General features: G+C 26.1%; 3 protein-coding genes across 13 annotated transcripts; 1 reads left to right on the plus strand and 2 right to left on the minus strand.

Annotated features, from left to right (window-relative positions):
• Positions 1–3,061: 3,061 nt before the first annotated feature.
• Positions 3,062–6,699, minus strand: LOC141537983 (uncharacterized). 2 transcript variants are annotated; one of them, XM_074259216.1, is made up of 3 exons: positions 6,108–6,699; positions 5,899–6,036; positions 3,062–5,766 (listed from the first exon to the last, which is right to left on the minus strand). In XM_074259216.1, exon 3 carries the CDS (start codon positions 5,336–5,338, stop codon positions 3,302–3,304), a length of 2,037 nt encoding a protein of 678 aa, XP_074115317.1. In that variant the 5' UTR covers positions 5,339–5,766; positions 5,899–6,036; positions 6,108–6,699; the 3' UTR covers positions 3,062–3,301. The 2 variants fall into 2 exon arrangements, with proteins under 2 accessions (XP_074115317.1, XP_074115315.1); XM_074259214.1 differs by having other exon boundaries at positions 5,899–6,699.
• A 2,748-nt stretch (positions 6,700–9,447) lies between these two features.
• Positions 9,448–11,982, plus strand: LOC141538098 (uncharacterized). Its single transcript, XM_074259398.1, has 2 exons — positions 9,448–10,021; positions 10,096–11,982. The coding sequence occupies exons 1-2, from the start codon at positions 9,814–9,816 to the stop codon at positions 10,566–10,568; spliced, it is 681 nt and encodes a 226-aa protein (XP_074115499.1). The 5' UTR covers positions 9,448–9,813; the 3' UTR covers positions 10,569–11,982.
• A 5-nt stretch (positions 11,983–11,987) lies between these two features.
• LOC141538101 (uncharacterized) lies at positions 11,988–17,596 on the minus strand. 10 transcript variants are annotated; one of them, XM_074259407.1, is made up of 8 exons: positions 17,342–17,596; positions 17,180–17,198; positions 16,774–17,062; positions 15,492–15,627; positions 14,364–14,456; positions 13,885–14,245; positions 12,618–12,662; positions 11,988–12,374 (listed from the first exon to the last, which is right to left on the minus strand). In XM_074259407.1, the coding sequence occupies exons 6-8, from the start codon at positions 14,188–14,190 to the stop codon at positions 12,366–12,368; spliced, it is 360 nt and encodes a 119-aa protein (XP_074115508.1). In that variant the 5' UTR covers positions 14,191–14,245; positions 14,364–14,456; positions 15,492–15,627; positions 16,774–17,062; positions 17,180–17,198; positions 17,342–17,596; the 3' UTR covers positions 11,988–12,365. The 10 variants fall into 10 exon arrangements, with proteins under 10 accessions (XP_074115508.1, XP_074115509.1, XP_074115506.1 ...); XM_074259408.1 differs by lacking the exon at positions 17,180–17,198; XM_074259405.1 differs by lacking the exon at positions 17,180–17,198 and having other exon boundaries at positions 17,259–17,596.
• Between the last annotated feature and the right edge of the window lie 93 nt (positions 17,597–17,689).

The following is a 17,689-nucleotide window of genomic DNA, read 5'->3' on the forward strand; positions in this document are numbered from 1 at the left end:
TGAATATGTTCAAAATTTAAACATTTAAAAATATTTTTATAAGGGTGGTTCTTTCAAAACTACTTTTTCAAAAATCTCAAAAAGTAGAAAAACAACGATCTCTTTTTTTAAAATACTTACCATTACACACTACAAAATTTTGCGTCATGGTGTCAAAAAAATTTGTATCAAATATTAGACTTTTTTGTGTTGATTTAAAAAATTAACACAAAAGTAAATTTACAACTTAAAATGTTAAATATTTAACAAAAGCTTTTTGTTATACTCGTTCCAAATGTTCAAATGATTGATCCCCCTATTTTATTTGTCTGTAATTTTAAAACTTTTTAATTTTATTTTTAGAAATTTTTTTCTATCCTTAATATATTAAAAATATTTGTTTTATTTGATCAACTTAAGATAGAAATTATTTCGACCAAAAAAATATAATTGAAGGATGAGCAAATAATGTTTTCACAAAAAAAATTTTTTTTTAACTGTAACGTGGTCAAACAATCAATATCAATACATCAGAATTTAGCACAAAGAGGTAAATACTATCTTGAACTTGAATTTAAGTGTACACAATGGTAGGGCAATTTGACTGGCCGAGGAAAGGGTCGTGATATAACACAAAGAAGGGATAGGTATATATGATGGGGCGAGTTAGTAAAGTCAATCAGAAATTGAGTGACGTTATCAGCTTGTCTTTTATTATCAGAAGATTACTTCTATAGATATATATCTTATACACACACTTATTTATAAAAGGTTGAATTACTTTTTTATATCTATCAATGTCCACTCAAAGTACAAGGACCTCGGCATTTAATTATACAACACATTTAACCTATTCAGTTAAATACTCAAATTTTCCCTTGTCTAGGACTTGGGGGTCAGTTTTGTCATTCAATCATAAATAAAAAAGATTTTTTTAATCTAAATATACAATAAAAAATTTGCAGTGGATGATTCTTAGTTGATTTGATCTCTCCGAAGTTAAGTTCACTCAAAAAGAATTTTTCATATCACCTGCATTGAAAATGCAAGTTTCAATGCCTGTTGAGCCAACCGAAACTAGACAATTTCAAACCAATGCGACTGTTGCCGGGCAGGAATCAATCATTTCTTCCCAGTGGGCAGAAGATGATGATTTTCTGTCCGTGAGATGAAGTTGCAGCTTTATTTTCAATCAAATTTTTTGGGTGGTAATCTATTTACAGAAAATTGTAATTTATTTTATAGGATACAATAAAATTTTAGATTGGTATTACTTTTTATTAAGTAAATTAAGAAAATCCATCTAAAAATTATGTTGGAAGAAAGTTGACATCAACTTGACTACGCCATGGCGACTAGTGTCGCCATCTGTTAGATGCAGAATGAAACTTCTCGATAAGGTAGATTATGGTAGATCAAGGGAAGATATTGACGAGAACATACATCGGCAATTTGTCAGAATATGATCAAAAATTATTTTGGGAAGGAAAAATAAATGCCAGTCAATATTAAAGAAAGTAAAATTTAATTTATTATTATATTTATAATTTATAATATTTAAATTGATTATACCCTGAAATCCACCTTAACTGAAACTTGCTGTCAATCTACGGCCGCAATTTGAAACCTACTTGACGAAAAGACTTGCTGTGCAAGTACTTCTGTCAAGTTGTAGTAAAGTTGAAAGAAAATTTAGCTATAAGCTTGATTGTTAACTTGCATTCAAATTGCGGCCGTAGATTTTCGTCAATTTGTTTACAACTGTTATTCAGTGAAGAATTACCATGAACTTGATATTAAGTAAACTATAACTACTGAAAATCAACTACTTTCTGAGAAAACGTTGGCTCTCAGGAAAAATTTAAGGCTTACAAATTTGATTATAATATTTATAAGAAATTAATTGCAGCGTCCATTAAAGTAATAAAAATCACAGCGCTGGGTACAACAGTCATATGCGCATTGACACTAGAAAAAAAAATACGTAAGTACTACAAAAGTTCTTTGAAACAAAAAAAAACATGGAAATTCTATAGGAGTACTAGAAATTTGAATAGCACGCTACGCGCGCGCCTTAATTTTAACCAATAAGGAATCAGGTCCTATTTTTTTGTGAGTTTCGACTATTGACTAACTTCACACTCTCATGTATTTTTATTGTAGGGATTTAAATTTTTACACTTGTTGTATTTTATCAAAAAAATTTGGAAATAAATAAATGATGAATTTGAAAATAGAAAAAAAAAATACTTACGAACTCCATCCATTTCTTGCAAATACCTCCTACTCGTGTTGGTGAGTCATCACACTTTTCGAAAACCCCTAACGTATCGACCATTGCATTGATCATTAAAGTAAATACAATCCCTGATAGCCACACTTACTATAAAAATACTTGTAGTATAGAAAATTCAGTCAAAGTTAACGTTAAGTTCACTCAAAGACTTGTACAGTAAAAGTTATTATACAATTTGTGTTGAAGTTGTATAGTTACTTAACGTTAATTTACTACCGCAATTTAAATCAAAGTTTTAACCAACTTTTAATCTGTAAAAAAGTTAATGTTAAGTTGGAATGATTTAAAAAAAAATTACGGAAACTTTAACTGTAAAATTTTTAGAAAAATCAATATTGCCTCAAGTTGTATTTATTTAGACCTTCAACTTGATTATAAGACACGTTAGAAAACAATGATTTAAAAATTTTTTTGCAAGTTAATGGTTAATCACAACTTACAAAAAATAAATGAAAAATTAGAGCGCAATAAAAAAAAATTTAAATGCTTAGTAAGGTAAAAGACCCAGTTATTGACACTGCCCTAGTTGTTTGACACTTGCGATTTTATTCGAATTAAAAACTGAAATGTTCTCTAAAAATCAATTTTATTAAAATTTATAATTAAAAAATTATGTTTATTAATTTATTAGAGCTGATTTGTTTATTTTTTAATTACAATAAAATTACAAGTGTCAATAACTGGGTCTTTTTCTCGAAATAATTTAGTAAAAGGTTTTGAGTATTTCTGTATTAAAGAAAATGAAACATTATATAATTCCAATTATTTATTTTTATTAATGAATTATGAAGATATTTTTGTATATTTTGAATGTTAAAAACAATAAAATTTTTAATTAATTTAAATCTCTGACCTTACAATAATAACTGCAAATACAATTTTACATTTTATACATTAGAAATATAGTATGTCATTTTTTGTTATAAGTGTACCATATTTTTTGATAATTATTAAATTATTGTTGTGGCAATAAGAAAAATTTGAAAACTAACATATATCTACATATATTTACACATAATTTTTATATCATTCTAAGAGACTGCAAGATAAAGATACAGAAACATACGCATTATTCAATTGTTTGTCATTTATTGGACGATCATAAAATTGCTTATTTATCCACAATGGCATTCGGTAACATTTACTAGCTATTTCATTGTATGTAATAATAACAGCTTGAGTATCATTTAGAGACGTACAAAGGTAAACTCCAAATTGACTAGATGGCTGATTTGAAATCATGTAAAACGGTTCAAGCTTTTCAAAAAAATGTATAGCGAAATAATAGTCACTGTTGTAAGAAATTACATTTTTTATAACGCCAATCTTACCATCTTTGGTAATTATTGTATTATCATTGTTTTGTATAGAGAAATAGAAGGATGGAGTTTGTAGGTTTTCATATTGAAGTGATGAATAGGTAAATATGGCTGGGATTGGACCACAATCATGAATAACAGAAGCTTTGAAAGTTTTACTTTTGCTTTCAGGGGTAACAGGAAATTGTAACTCTTCATGGACTCTTTTGTGAATTTGTTGTAACGGTTGATTCGGTTTTCTGACATAACCACGGTAAACGGGCATTTTATTTTCATATGAAAATGCTGAAACTGAATCTAAAGACCCATATAATCTATAATCAGCAGGAAGATGGACAAGTCCATGAGCGTTGTAAGTCAGAAACCGCAACCCGTATATTTCCTGGGCCTTAATTACATAACTTTTTAACGATTCTTCAGCAAAGTCCACCATTTCATTAGGAGATGAGCTATTTAATAAAACCCGCATGGAAGAGTGAAGTAACAAAAAGTGATTATATTGCTCATCACTTATTATTCCACGAAACACAACTATAAAAGTGTAAAGAAGCAGTTGACGGAATTCCGTAGCTTTAAAGTTCGACAATTTGTCCAACTCTCGAGGTATCCGGGCGAATTCACGTGGACAGTATAGTTGTAGAGTCATTAATCGATTTGATAATAATGTAACTTTGAAACAAGGCAGTTTCTTCAGTGCACACTTTCCAAATACTACTGATTCAACTGTTTTCTTCATCACACCTAAGCACACTAAGTGCATGTAGTCAAAGGGTACTTGATGCACAAGATCTATTGGTAGCTCATCTAAAGCAGATTTTCCTTCGTGATGATCTACATCCTTCAGCACTCTATAATCCGCATCTGTTCTTGATTTATGATTGACACCAGGAAACCGATTTGATCCAGCTGAATAAGATCCTTCAACACAGCACTTTGAGCAAGGAAATTTTGATGTGTGACCACGATGATTTAAAACAGAAGAACGAGCTGGCGCGTCAGCAATAAAACACCTTAGCTCAATTGGTATTTTCCTTTTTTTATATTCTATACCTCCTTTTTTTAAAATATCCTTAACTTCATTGACAAAATAAGCAAAGAAATTAGTAAATGATTGAGGTTTCTTGTCACCTTTATAAATACCTAAAAGTTCAGGCTTATCGTATTGCAAATTTACTACTCTAAATTGTATAAGCCATAGTGCAATTTCTTTGTTAAGCTCGGCACCATCAGTACTAAAGTCAATCAGCAGTTTTTCCGGGATTGATTCAGATGGAACACGATCTAAAATCCGTCGCAGCATTTTTTCTAATCCCATTTGTAAATATTCTCCAGGGGGCATTTCTTTAACTGCTACTTTATCACGTGGAGTACTCATTAAAGATCGAGAATTTTCAGGTAGAAATTGTAGTTGTGGATGAATCCTTAGAACCTTCAATATTGCATTAATTTGCGTTTGATTTAGTTTATTCTCAACAAAACATTTGGCCAACTGCAATTTCATGGTTTGTGGCAGTGATGATTCAATTCTTGGAGGGTTTTCTTGTTCTGTTGTTAAATCAGCTTTGTCAGAAGTAGAAGACATATGTATCGGTTGATTAATAATATTTTTGTTACTGTCGTTTTCATTATCGAGATAATTAAGTAATAGTAAAGATGTTAGTGAAGATTGCTGATGATTTTCCAAAGTGTCGTGACTTATGTTTTGTAACATGGTCGGATATTTTTCTATTACGGGGTCAGTCATATTTACTTGTTCTCTTTCATACGCGTTTTTTGTTCAATAACATCTTCAACAATATTTATTTCTTGTTCTTCATACGCGTTTTCTTTTTCAATCAGATTTTTATTAACATTTGTTTCTTGTCCTTTATCCAAGCAATCTTCTCTTCTTAAATTTTCAACATTTGTTTCTTCTTCTCTATTCGAGCTTTCCTGATTTATTCTATTTTCAATTACATTTGTATCTAACGCCAGCAATTTAGATGGTACACTGTCCGTAGAACTACTTTCATGACAACCTACCGACGAATCTAATAAATTATAGTATCGTTTTCTTAACTTTCTTTTGTAGTCGTTTGAAAGCAAGTCCCACGACTTTCGAGAATCTGGACGACAATTCGGATTAAATTTATTTAAATCCATTTTTCAAGCAGTTTAAAACCAAATGTTGACCTACAACAAAAAAAAAGAAATTATAATTTTGCTAATGATATTAAAACATTCATTATAAAAATTTTAGTGCAATTGCTAGTTTATTAGTTAAGTGCTTAGCATAATATTTATTTCTTGCCTCGAAATACTTACAATTTGTTTCTGGAATTAATTTTATAACATACAATCAATATCTTGGTAGTAACTCCTAAAAATACCAGTTTTCAATTAAAATGGGAACATTCGGACAGCTCCTGCATTCTTTCAACTTTGTTCATGCTGCTATTATTCCTGAAAAATGATTCATTTAAATTTAAGATTTTATTTTTTAATTTAATTTATCTCTCATTTAATTCACGAACCGTATTTTATAACTATTAAACAAAGAATGAACGAGTCAATTGATAAATAATGAATAAATTCCTGAAAGTAGAAATTCAATGAATTAAACAAGTCAATAAAAGCATCTGGCAGTTAGTTGTAATTAATGAAGGAAATTATACTATATACTTTGATATGATAATTTTTCTATTAAAATTTACTTTCAAAATTCTAAAAAATTTTTGGTGTATTCATTATCATTACTTAAAATTTAAATTACGGTCCGATATAAGATTCATATAAACATATTTTATATTTTAAATTACGTTCCTTGTGTGAGACTGATAATCATAAGTAATGATTCTCTAAGTCCTAAAATTCAAAAGAGCAAAGCTGAAGTAGCTATAAAAAATTAATAAGATTACTTTTGAGCAATAATCAAACTAAATAAGAATAATATTAGTATATATATGAGAGTGAAAAAAAAGTATAAATATATGGATATAATCAATACTTTGTCCTAAATTATGACAAATATTTTTAAAATAAATTTTTACTCAATATATTAATGAACGTGACTAATCATTATGTTTATAGATAGTTAAGATTAATGTATGTATTTCATATTCTAAGTCACGTATTTCATTTAATACTGGTAATTAATACTTTTAATATTTGAAAAATAAATATTTTACTTCATATAATTATGATTGACAGTAATTCTTAAGTTTAAAGAAAGCAATGTATGCTGTACTTTTTATGTTGATGATTGAAAAATAATACTCAAAAAATATGCTTCAATATAATTAATAATTTATGACAAATGATATTACAAGTATTACTAAACATAAATATTTTATTTTATATATAATAATGATTGTCACTAATTATTAACATTAACATAAGATACTGTAAACATAACTTCAACATAGTGATAATGATTGAAATTTATCTTTTGTATCTACTATGATATATTCATATTTTTTCTTTAATTAAAATTACTTGAAGTATTCTAAAATATGTAATACAGATTAAACATATTTTATTGCATGATAATTATATTTTTATGAGCTACTTGTTGTAAACTGAAACATAATAAATAATTACATAATTTTGCTTGATAAATATCTAGAAATTTATTTAAAAATTCTTCCTTAAAATAATTTGATAATTATTGTGTAAGTTAGTATAAATATGGCGACTTTTATTACTGTTTTCATAATTATAATATAACAATTATTTTTGAGTAATCAAAAAAATATATTACTTAGTAAAAAATAATAATATAACTGTAAAAATGTTCATAAAAAGTAAAGTTCTATGAAACTTTTAAGTTTTCAGTTTAAAGGTAAATTGTAACTAAACTATTACAAAAAACCTCAATATCAATTAAATACTGTCTTATGATAAACAACTTTTAAGGACGAATGATATTTAATTGCACACGAAGTCTTATCCCACAGACTTCATGTGTGTGTTTTTAAAAAGTCAATCGTGTGCATGTTTATTATATATCATGTGTAATAAAAATAATAATAAAAACATTAATAATTATAATGGCAATAACAATAATAATGATAATGATATTAACTAGTTATAAAAAATGCAATTGAATTGAAAATAATAGAAGCTTATGGGAATGCAACCAATCAGTTCTGTACATATAATTAATTATGATTCTTTTCATTTAATTTGAACTGCTTTTATGGTATTATCCTAATCCACTTCTACTTAACTAACAATTAGCGTGATTTTTCTTTATTATAGATACCTTAAATTAGTTACTCAACACTGACACACCATACTGATGAATCAGTATTAAATTCCTTACATTTATGTATTTGTCATTTAAACAATGCAATCACAATTAAATCAACTTGTCAATTCATTAATTTAGCCGTTCAATTACGCAAACTTAAAAAGATCTAGTAAATATACTTGTATTATGCCAGTATTTTATTTTACTCCAATGTGTGCTGAATAACTGGAGGTCACATAATTTATTTACAAACTGTCGATTATTTAGTTATATAATTAATTATTGAACAAAAATTTTATAACGACTGGGAGGTCAACATTATTGGTATTATCGGTTGATTACACAAAATTTTTATATACTTTTACCATGCAGAGTTGCAGTTCAAGTTTTTTGGGTGTTTAAAAAAATAAAAATGAAAAAAACCATTCGTAGATAAATTTACTTAAATATTTAGTTCTCGAATTTTGATTAAATTGTTTCTTCAATTTAGTTTTGATTGATAAATTTATAAAAATAAATAAATTACCGATGCATTACCCTTGTGGAAATAATTCTCTGAAAAAACTCTTGAAAAGTCTTTATAACTCTGAATAAGACTTTTCGAAAGTTTTCACATCCCTAACTAAGTAAAGGAAAGACTTAATAAGTCTTCAAAACTCTGCAATACTCTTCAAAAGTCAAATTTTCCCTGCAATTTCGGAATTTCTCAAAGAGTTATTAAGACTTGATAAGACTTGTTCAGTTTTACAGGAAAAGAAGAAAATATTTCTTTTCAAAAAAATTACTTATCAGAATTAAATAAAACTATAAAAAAGAAGTAATGCATGTTTTAAAAAAATTTTTTTTAAATAATATTTTCATCACAAAAATACTTTGATGGGCATCGAATCACTCATAGTTGAGCAAGTCAAAACATCAACAGCAAATGAAGTGCACTTGATGTTGGAAACAGATACTACTCAAAGAGTAAATCCAATCGGTATTTAATTTGGACTATCAAATATTAAAGTCAACTTTCTAGGTAGGAAAGAATTTTCTATCCACACGCTATCTGCTGGAATTAATTGATACCTAACATATTTTAGTTTACGAATTTACAGTTAGAATCTTTGAGTGTTCTTAGTTTCTAATAGGTGGCATGTGGTTATAAAGACTTTTCAAGAGTTTTTTCAGAGAATTATTTCCACAAGGGTATAATTTTGTTCTGGTATAAATAAAATTTTAAAATAATTTATAAAAACCAAAAATTCTTAAAACTACAATTGTACAATTCTAAAAATTACAATGAGCATTATTACTCCAAGATTGTCGAATTCAATAATTGAAATCGTTAAAAATCAATAAAAATAACGATTTTAGCATGAGTCTTAAAAGAAATTTAAAATAGAATGAATTTTTTACAATAAAAACTATTAAAACTTTAAATTAAGAGACTATTACTTATCACATATTTTAGTGTATTTATAATTTTTTTTTTTTTTTAATAATAAAATGAGCAAAAAAATTTATCAACGAAAATTAAACGCAAATAGTATTTATTGCTATATTACAAAGGTTGAAATAAAATTGACTAAATTTATAAATTATCAAAACTCATTCGCACCTGACAATTTAAAAAAATTATTTAATAAAAAAAGAAAATAGTAATAATAATAGTTATAATTGATAACACGACTCTACAAAACAAATTTTCATTCTTTGTCCTAAAGTTTATACTATTATTTTCCAGTTAGTTATGCACAAAAACGAAAAGAAAATATCTTTTTTCGGTATAAAGTTTGCTTTTGTGATAGTTATAATAATAATACTCATTTTTCAATTTTTTCATAAATTTTAATTGATTTTAATATTTTTAAAAAGACCGCGCGGTGAGAGTGGGGTATTAACGTTTACACTGTGCCGCTAGATGGCACACGAGTGATAAACGTGTTTATGGCAAACGAGTGATAAACCTTCAGGTGTTATTTACAAGCCCAGAATAACTTAAAATGTCGTCACGAAAGTGCAAATACAATGCTGATGCATTTTGTTTTATATGTGGTAAATTTATTAAAGTTCGAGACGTGAAATATGAACTAAAGACATCTCACGTTCTCTGTGAAGCCTATGAAGCATATTTTGACTGTCCTGTACGGAATCAAGATAAGCCATGGGCTCCACATGTTGCTTGTAGTTATTGTAAAATGTGTTTGGAAAGTAAGCAATTTTTATTTAATTAAGCGATGAATCCAAAATAATAGACATATTAATTTTTATTTTTATATTTTTAGGTTGGTATCGAGGCGAGAAAAGGTGTATGAAATTTGCAATACCAAGGATTTGGCGAGAATCAAAAGACCATATTACTGACTGCTACTTTTGTATGGTGAATCCGAGTAAAAAACGTAGAGGTAAAAATGCAAAATCTATTGAATATCCTGACCTCGAATCTTCTGCTCCAATTGCTCACGACCTGACACGACCAGTACCTGAGCCACCAAAAAAATTATCGCAGAAAAGTAGCTCATCTTTTAGTTCTTATAAAAGTAATTCCGATTATGAGTTTTTGCCTACACCTGAACAACCAAAACCCTATCTCATTACTTCAGAAGATTTTAAGAATCTAATTAGAGATTTAAATTTGCCAAAAAATAAAGCAGAGCTTCTAGGCTCTCGGTTAAAACAGTGGAACTTGCTTGATCATTTAAGATCAGTTAAGATCACGAATCAGAAGATGCAAATACTTTTCAAAAGTAACTCTTAAAAAGTCTCAAAAACTCTTAATAAGACTTACATTCTCAGAAAATTGGGACTTTTTTAAAGAGTTTTTCAGAGTTAATAAGACTTAATCAGAGTTTTATTAAAAAAGTACAAGCAAGAAAAAAAGAGTTTATAAGAGTTTTTAAGAGTTGAGAAGAGTTTTTTTGTTTAACATTTTTGTATTAAATATCGACGTTAGAAAATTTAAGCTTCCAAACAAATATTAATTATATTATAATTTTCAAATGTACTATATAATCTTACTTTAAATATAATAAACAACTATTAAATTTTCGTAAACAATACAGAAAACTTAACTTAATACAATATAAATATAATGTATTTGGTTTTTTTGCATTTTTGTCCTAAATATCTACATTAAAAAGTATGACCAGAAAACAAATATAAATTTTTAAATGTAATTCTAAATCTTACTTCTAATATAATAAATAATAATCGCGTAGCACTAGTTCAATAACAAATCCTAATTTATATGAATGATCCTAATTTTACGGAGACCAATCAGCTCAATTGAAATTAATATGTTTTGAAAAAATATTGTTAAGACCGGAAGTACAATACTTTTTTATAACATATAAATTGAATATACTTTTTTGAGTTCATTAACTTCTATGAAATTTAGATCGACCAAATAAATTGTTAGTCATTATATATCCTGACTTTATTAAAATAATACATTTATGTATTTAATAAAATTAAATTAGGTAAGTAAATAAAATGCAATAAGTACAATAAAATGTAGGAAAAAATGCAATTTTGTTGTAGATCTTTTACTTTCAAAAATATTCTCAAGGCAGAAAAAAAAAGTGGCCTGAAATTTTTTTACTATTTTCCGTTAACTGAAATGGCGTTTTAAACATTTATTTTGCAATTAAGATAACTGAGATAATTTTATTCAGATTTTTAACGGAAAATTAATCATAAAAATAATTTTTTAAATTTTTATTAGCAATGCCTACTTTTATGAAAATGAACTGTACTGTAAAGTAATGCTATCCGGAGTGAAATTACAATCTTTTACTCTGAATTTTCGGACAAAAAACTAAGAGAACAACTTTTACGCGTTTATCGAGTCGGAAATGGAACGTTTGAAGTTCAAGTTTATATCTAAAAAACTTTGCACTGAAATTTTAATATTTCTTTTTTTGATTTGAGAAACATTTACCAAACTTATATGTAAAATAAAATACTTTTTTACAACACCTCAAAGTACAATGTAACAATCAAAAAAAGAATTGGCAAGATAAAATTAATTTTATTTTTTAGTTTGTCTTTTAGCCTCCTGAATAGCTCTATCTAAATACGTATTAATTTGTGAATTTGAATTTTCAATATTGAATTTTTCATCAGAATATTTTCGACTTTCTAAATAGTGTCTGTAATGAATTTTAAGCAATTTTTTTCTTGGAGTTAATTGTGTACGACCATTTGTGTTCTTTTTGTTCATGAACTACGCGCTGAGAAAGTGTTTCATTGTTCCAAAAGCAAGAGACATAGTTTTAATAAATTTAGATGGGTTGGGGGCATCGAAGGCTTCACGAGATGTACTGCTTGGTATGTATATATCATCACCAACGTGAAACGTATCATGATCTATATAGAAATAAGGATCATAACGTTGCTTTTGTGGTTGTTCTAGTTTTTGTTGTTCCTCTTGTTGTTGTTTTGATTGATTTGAAGATAATATTAATTTATATTGCTGAAGCTGACGTTTCAATTTTATATTTTCTTCATCTTTTTTTCGGTTATCTTTCATCAGTCGCTCCATCAACGGATTTTGCTACAAAGTCTGTATACAAAGTACATTAATGAAGTTAATTGCAAAATTTTCAGCTGAATGATCAAAAGTATTAAACCCTGGTTAGAAAAAAGTATTGAAAATGACTGAGAACGTTAATTCTCGTTAAGACAACGAATTGAAAAGAATTAAAAATATTCAGAAGTATTGAAAAAATTTCAAATGTTGTTATTTTCAATACTTTTTAATCAGGGAATATAAACAAAGAATAATATTTATATATATCAAGCTTACCTTCGTATCTTTTAATTTAGGAAGTATGCGGTTTGATAATGTTGGCTGAAAGAAAAATTAAAATATGAACGTCTCTTTTTCTCTAAGTTCTCTATTATAATTGATGTGATTGAAATAAGATAACAGCCAAATAGCTTTATAATAATTTTAAAGTTACTACACTAACGGCCGGTTGCGCCAACGTTTATCTGGACAGATTAATTTAATTCAGTTCATGTTTTCACCTCAATTTTAATTTTTTTATTTTTAATAATGCTACTAATTCTTTTATTTTTAATTAATAATTTTTTTCATCGACTGATTTTTTTGTAATCGTTAATTAATTATAAAATAAATAACATAAGAAATGAGACATAATTTATAATAATAAATATACATTAAATATAATTAAAAATTAATTATTTGCTATGAAATAAATAATAATAGATATATTAGATAGTATATTTTCATATTCGTAATTAAAAAGAGCTTAAAATAAAAATATCTGTACTATTATTAAAAATAAAAGAATGAAAATTTAGGTGAACACATAAATTTAAGTGTGAATACATAAAGATTATGTCTAATACATTTATTTATGTCAGAACTGAAATTTATGTTTACTAAACTAAAATCTATGTAAGCATTTAAATTTCATTTTTTTTATGTAGCTACATAAATGCTGGAGCAAACGGCCCTTAAACGTACAAATATTAATGAAAATAAAATATTTAAGTATTTATCAGAATGGTTTCAAATTTTCAAAACAAAAAGTGATTTTATGGAGATGCTGTCAGTGATAACACACATGTTAAGACACTTTTCAGAAATATGTAAGATTTTTTCTTAACTTTTTCAAATTAAATTACTGTATAAAAATATAAAAATTCGTTGTTCATTTAATTTTTTTCGTTTTATTATATTATAGTATATATCTTATTAGTTAAACGTCTTAATTTTTTAATGTTTGGTCATAAACAATTTTGATAATAAATTTTCAATCAGACTGGTATTTAGAACATAATGTAAAAATAATCAAACATAGCAAAACTATCAGAACATTTTTCGTTATTAATGTTTCTATTGTTGTTTTGTAAACAAAGATTTCCTAAAGTTTTTATATTTTTATTTAACAATCGACTATTGAAATAAATTAAAAATAAAAATTAATTTAACGAACTTATGTAAAAATGTATATGCAACGTATTTCACAAAGGAAACATTTTATTTTGTTAGAAAATATTTTTGCTTGAAATAAATATCACATCAAATATTGAAAACTGCATACCTTTTGTTGAGATTTTTGACTATCTACACTTTCTCCATCGTCTTTTTTATTATTTATGATAACTCGTGGTTCAACATAATTAAGTTCCGATTCAGATAAAATATCTTTTTCACTTTCAGTTTCTTCAATAATTATGTTTGCCTTTTTTCGTTTCGGTTTTTTAGTAAAGTCAAATTCATCTTCACTTGTTCCCTCATGAATTGGCAAATTTGATAAATCTTCAATTTCATTTTGATTATCTAATGACTGGTAATATTTCTTGTGTTGTATTATCAGGCAAATCTGGTAATACTTCAATTTCTTCATAATTCATTTGTAATTCTTGAGTCTCATCATCTTGTCCTGAGGTACCATTAGAAGCCTTTAACAAGTTAAATAATAAATAATAAGTGAAAAAATAATTAACGAGAAAGAAACATGAGTGCACATATATGCAAATTGTAACATTAGCTTAAGCTTTGTAATCATTGAATACATACTTTTTCATTGTTACTCTTTTTATTTGCTTCATACACCTTTATAATTGCTTCTGTTTTTTGTTTATATGATGTTATTTTATTTTGTTTGTTATTCTGAAAATAGAAAAAAAAATTAATCTTTTATAAATAATGCTTTTATGAGATATGGCAATTAGTTTTTTTGTAAAATTTTATTAGAATTTAGTAATTAATTTTTATAAAATTTTATATAATCTTATAAAAACTTATAAAATGCTATCGATCCCGAGAATAAAGTATTTATAAAACTTTGTAGAACCTTTCAAAATTTTATATAACTTTATGATATTATGCTACGTAAATTTTTTAATATTCGGTATATTGTATAAAATTTTTTATCATTTTATATTAATTCATAAAGTTTTATGTAACTTTATAATAATTTGTAAAATTTTATCGACCCACTAAATGTTTTTATGAAATTTTATATTATTTTCTTAAGTTTGCTAAAATTTCATTAAAGTGTGGAACATCAATTTTATAACATTTTATTAAGTTATTGTTTTTGATTGTGCATGCTGAATGTAATGGACCCTTGAAATTTTGTTATTATTATTTATATTATTGTAATTATTCAGTTTTCTTATCATAAATTACTTGATAAAACCTTCTCCAAATTAAGTAGTATTCTTATTTTTAGTCTTTTAAATCATTTTTTAAAAGAAAATAAGTATTTCAAATAATCCAATCACTTGTTAAATTTATATACACCATAAAACACACATTTAGTATGAACAGTAAAGCCAACGATAGGATGTTACGGATGGGATTTAATCATCGAAGTTAAGCAATAACGACAGCAATAAATAGTTGGCTGGACGATTACTTCAAAAATAATTCGTATTTAAACGAAATCGATTATTTTTCTTATTGCCCACGGGATAACTGATTTATGTTATTAATCTATCGAAATTTAAAATTTATAGATTTTTATAATTAAAAGTTTATATTGAAAATATCTCTATAAAATTTTATGCATGTTTTTAAAATTTTATAGATTTCAATAAAACTGTATGAAAGTGCATAAGATTATTCATTTCATAAAATTTGATAAAAACATTTTTTCCCAGGGATATAATGTTTTTAAACATATAAAAATTGAATAAATACTTTTCTAGCTATTTTGGCGTTGGCGACCCCGATTCTGTTTCTTTCTCATCATCTGACGATGATTCTAACGATGACCGATTTGTTATGACAGGCTCTCGTATGCGAAATTTTGGTTTCAACAAATGGTCCCGTGAATCTGAAATTCATCATATAATAATATATAAATAATTGATTGATAGATACTTCGAACTAATTTATTTCTTATTTAATTCTTGTTTTTATTGAAAAAATATTTCAATTTTGTTTATTTCGAATGATTAAACTTTATTTAAATTCATAGTATACATTTATAACAATAACATTGTAAAACACATTGAACAATTGAATGTATTAAGTGAAATAATTTTTTAATTAATGTCGGATTGCATAATCCAGTAATAAACTGATTATAAACTATACTCATGTAAAGTGTAATAAAATATTATATCGAATAAAAAATTTGTTAAAATTTACAAGAATCAAATCTTAAGAAAAAATAAAACTATAAATACATCTATGTATGCACAATACTCATCAAAAAAATTTTTTTTTTCATAAAAACACGAACTACAAGTAAAGTTTATTACTTTCATAATTTTGTATAAAGAATATATAAACTAACAAAATATTTATTTTAAATTTATAAACTATCCCTTATTAAAAAAAAGAATTAAAAATGATCTCATATGTTAAATGCCCATAAGAGATAGTTTTAAAAAGGATTTGAAGGATTAGAAAGTATTCAAAATGATTAAAAATCAAATCATTTTGAATTCTTTCTAATTCTTTTTTTTAATCAGGGATAAGCGTAAACTGAAAATAAGCGAACTATAGAAATACAATTTATTCTTTCTAAAAACCATTAGACATGTCGACACGTTTTTAAATGTATTTATAATTTAATAATAATTTTTTATTAGTTTTATTTTATATAAATATATTGTCAGTTTCTTTTTCACACATTTAAATCATAATGTTCATTGTATATTTTTAATTTAAAGAAACTTATGCGAGAAAATATTTTAATAAACTGTGACTAAATAGATATTCATCATTATTTGATTCTTTTTTCAATATTTATCTACTTATATGTTCAAAATATTATTAGAATTGTCAACTTATAGTGTTTAGTTAATTAGCATAATTAAATATATTATAAGCTATCAGAGAAACAAACATAAATTAAACCAAGTATAGATTGTGATATGGCAACCGTGGCTATAATTGAAATTCCAATAAAACACCAAAAATTTTATTATGGAATGCATTAACTGGGCAAAATTATGTTATATTTGTGACTTACCTGATTGATGTAATATTATGCATTTAAATTTCTTCACACCGTCATCGTAACGATACACTTGATTTTGAGTCAAAATATTGAAGGTACTAAAGTTTTTTATGTGACAAGTTTCAACGACCACTTTTTTATTATCTTCATGAGGGACTTTTACCAATGCGTATTCCATTATAAAAAACAAATAATTAAGTTTTATCAGATTAAACAAAAACACTTGTCAATAACTACCACTGCACTATACCGGTAAGACAAGTGTTTCACTGTATACCACTATCGAAGTTTGACAGTCAAACTACCACGAATAAACAGGAATAAACAAGTGAATGCAAGTCAATGTGTCTCTTCGACTCCGAGGGAGGGACAAAATGCAGAAGGTATAAGGAACTTTTGAATTGTAAGGTTGGTGAACCTGCTGTACTAAAGATATCCTATAGAGAATCATAAAGGGGCGTTTATGATGGTTAAAAATGTTAAGCAGTGCTACCTACTAGCGACTAAGCTTATTGCTAAAAAAATAGATAAAACAGGCCGTTCTAATTGATGTAGCATTAATCTAATAGATGGCGCATACATGGGCATTTTTGCCTTAAATAATTTTTCATAGCATTACAGGGCTCATAGTGAACGTATATGTTTTACATTCATAATGCAGCTAATAAGTGCTCTATTGCTCGAGGAATATTATACTCCAATAAATGATTTTACTAATTGTGAAATAAAATATATATCATTTATTTACAGAATTTAGAAATAATTGTGCAATAAATAATTTAACAGTGGTTTAACAGTAGTGTGAAAAAAAAATATTTATGAATAAAATTGGAGTGCAAAAATTGCAATAATAATAATAATAACACAAATACAAATAATACAAATTATACTAGTAATAATAATAATAATAATGATAATAGTAACAATA

Source organism: Cotesia typhae, unplaced genomic scaffold, assembly GCF_013202065.1.
Source record: "Cotesia typhae breed Kobodo isofemale line unplaced genomic scaffold, CoteBio_Ctyphae contig_20, whole genome shotgun sequence".
In the NCBI taxonomy this organism is placed as follows: domain Eukaryota; kingdom Metazoa; phylum Arthropoda; class Insecta; order Hymenoptera; family Braconidae; genus Cotesia; species Cotesia typhae.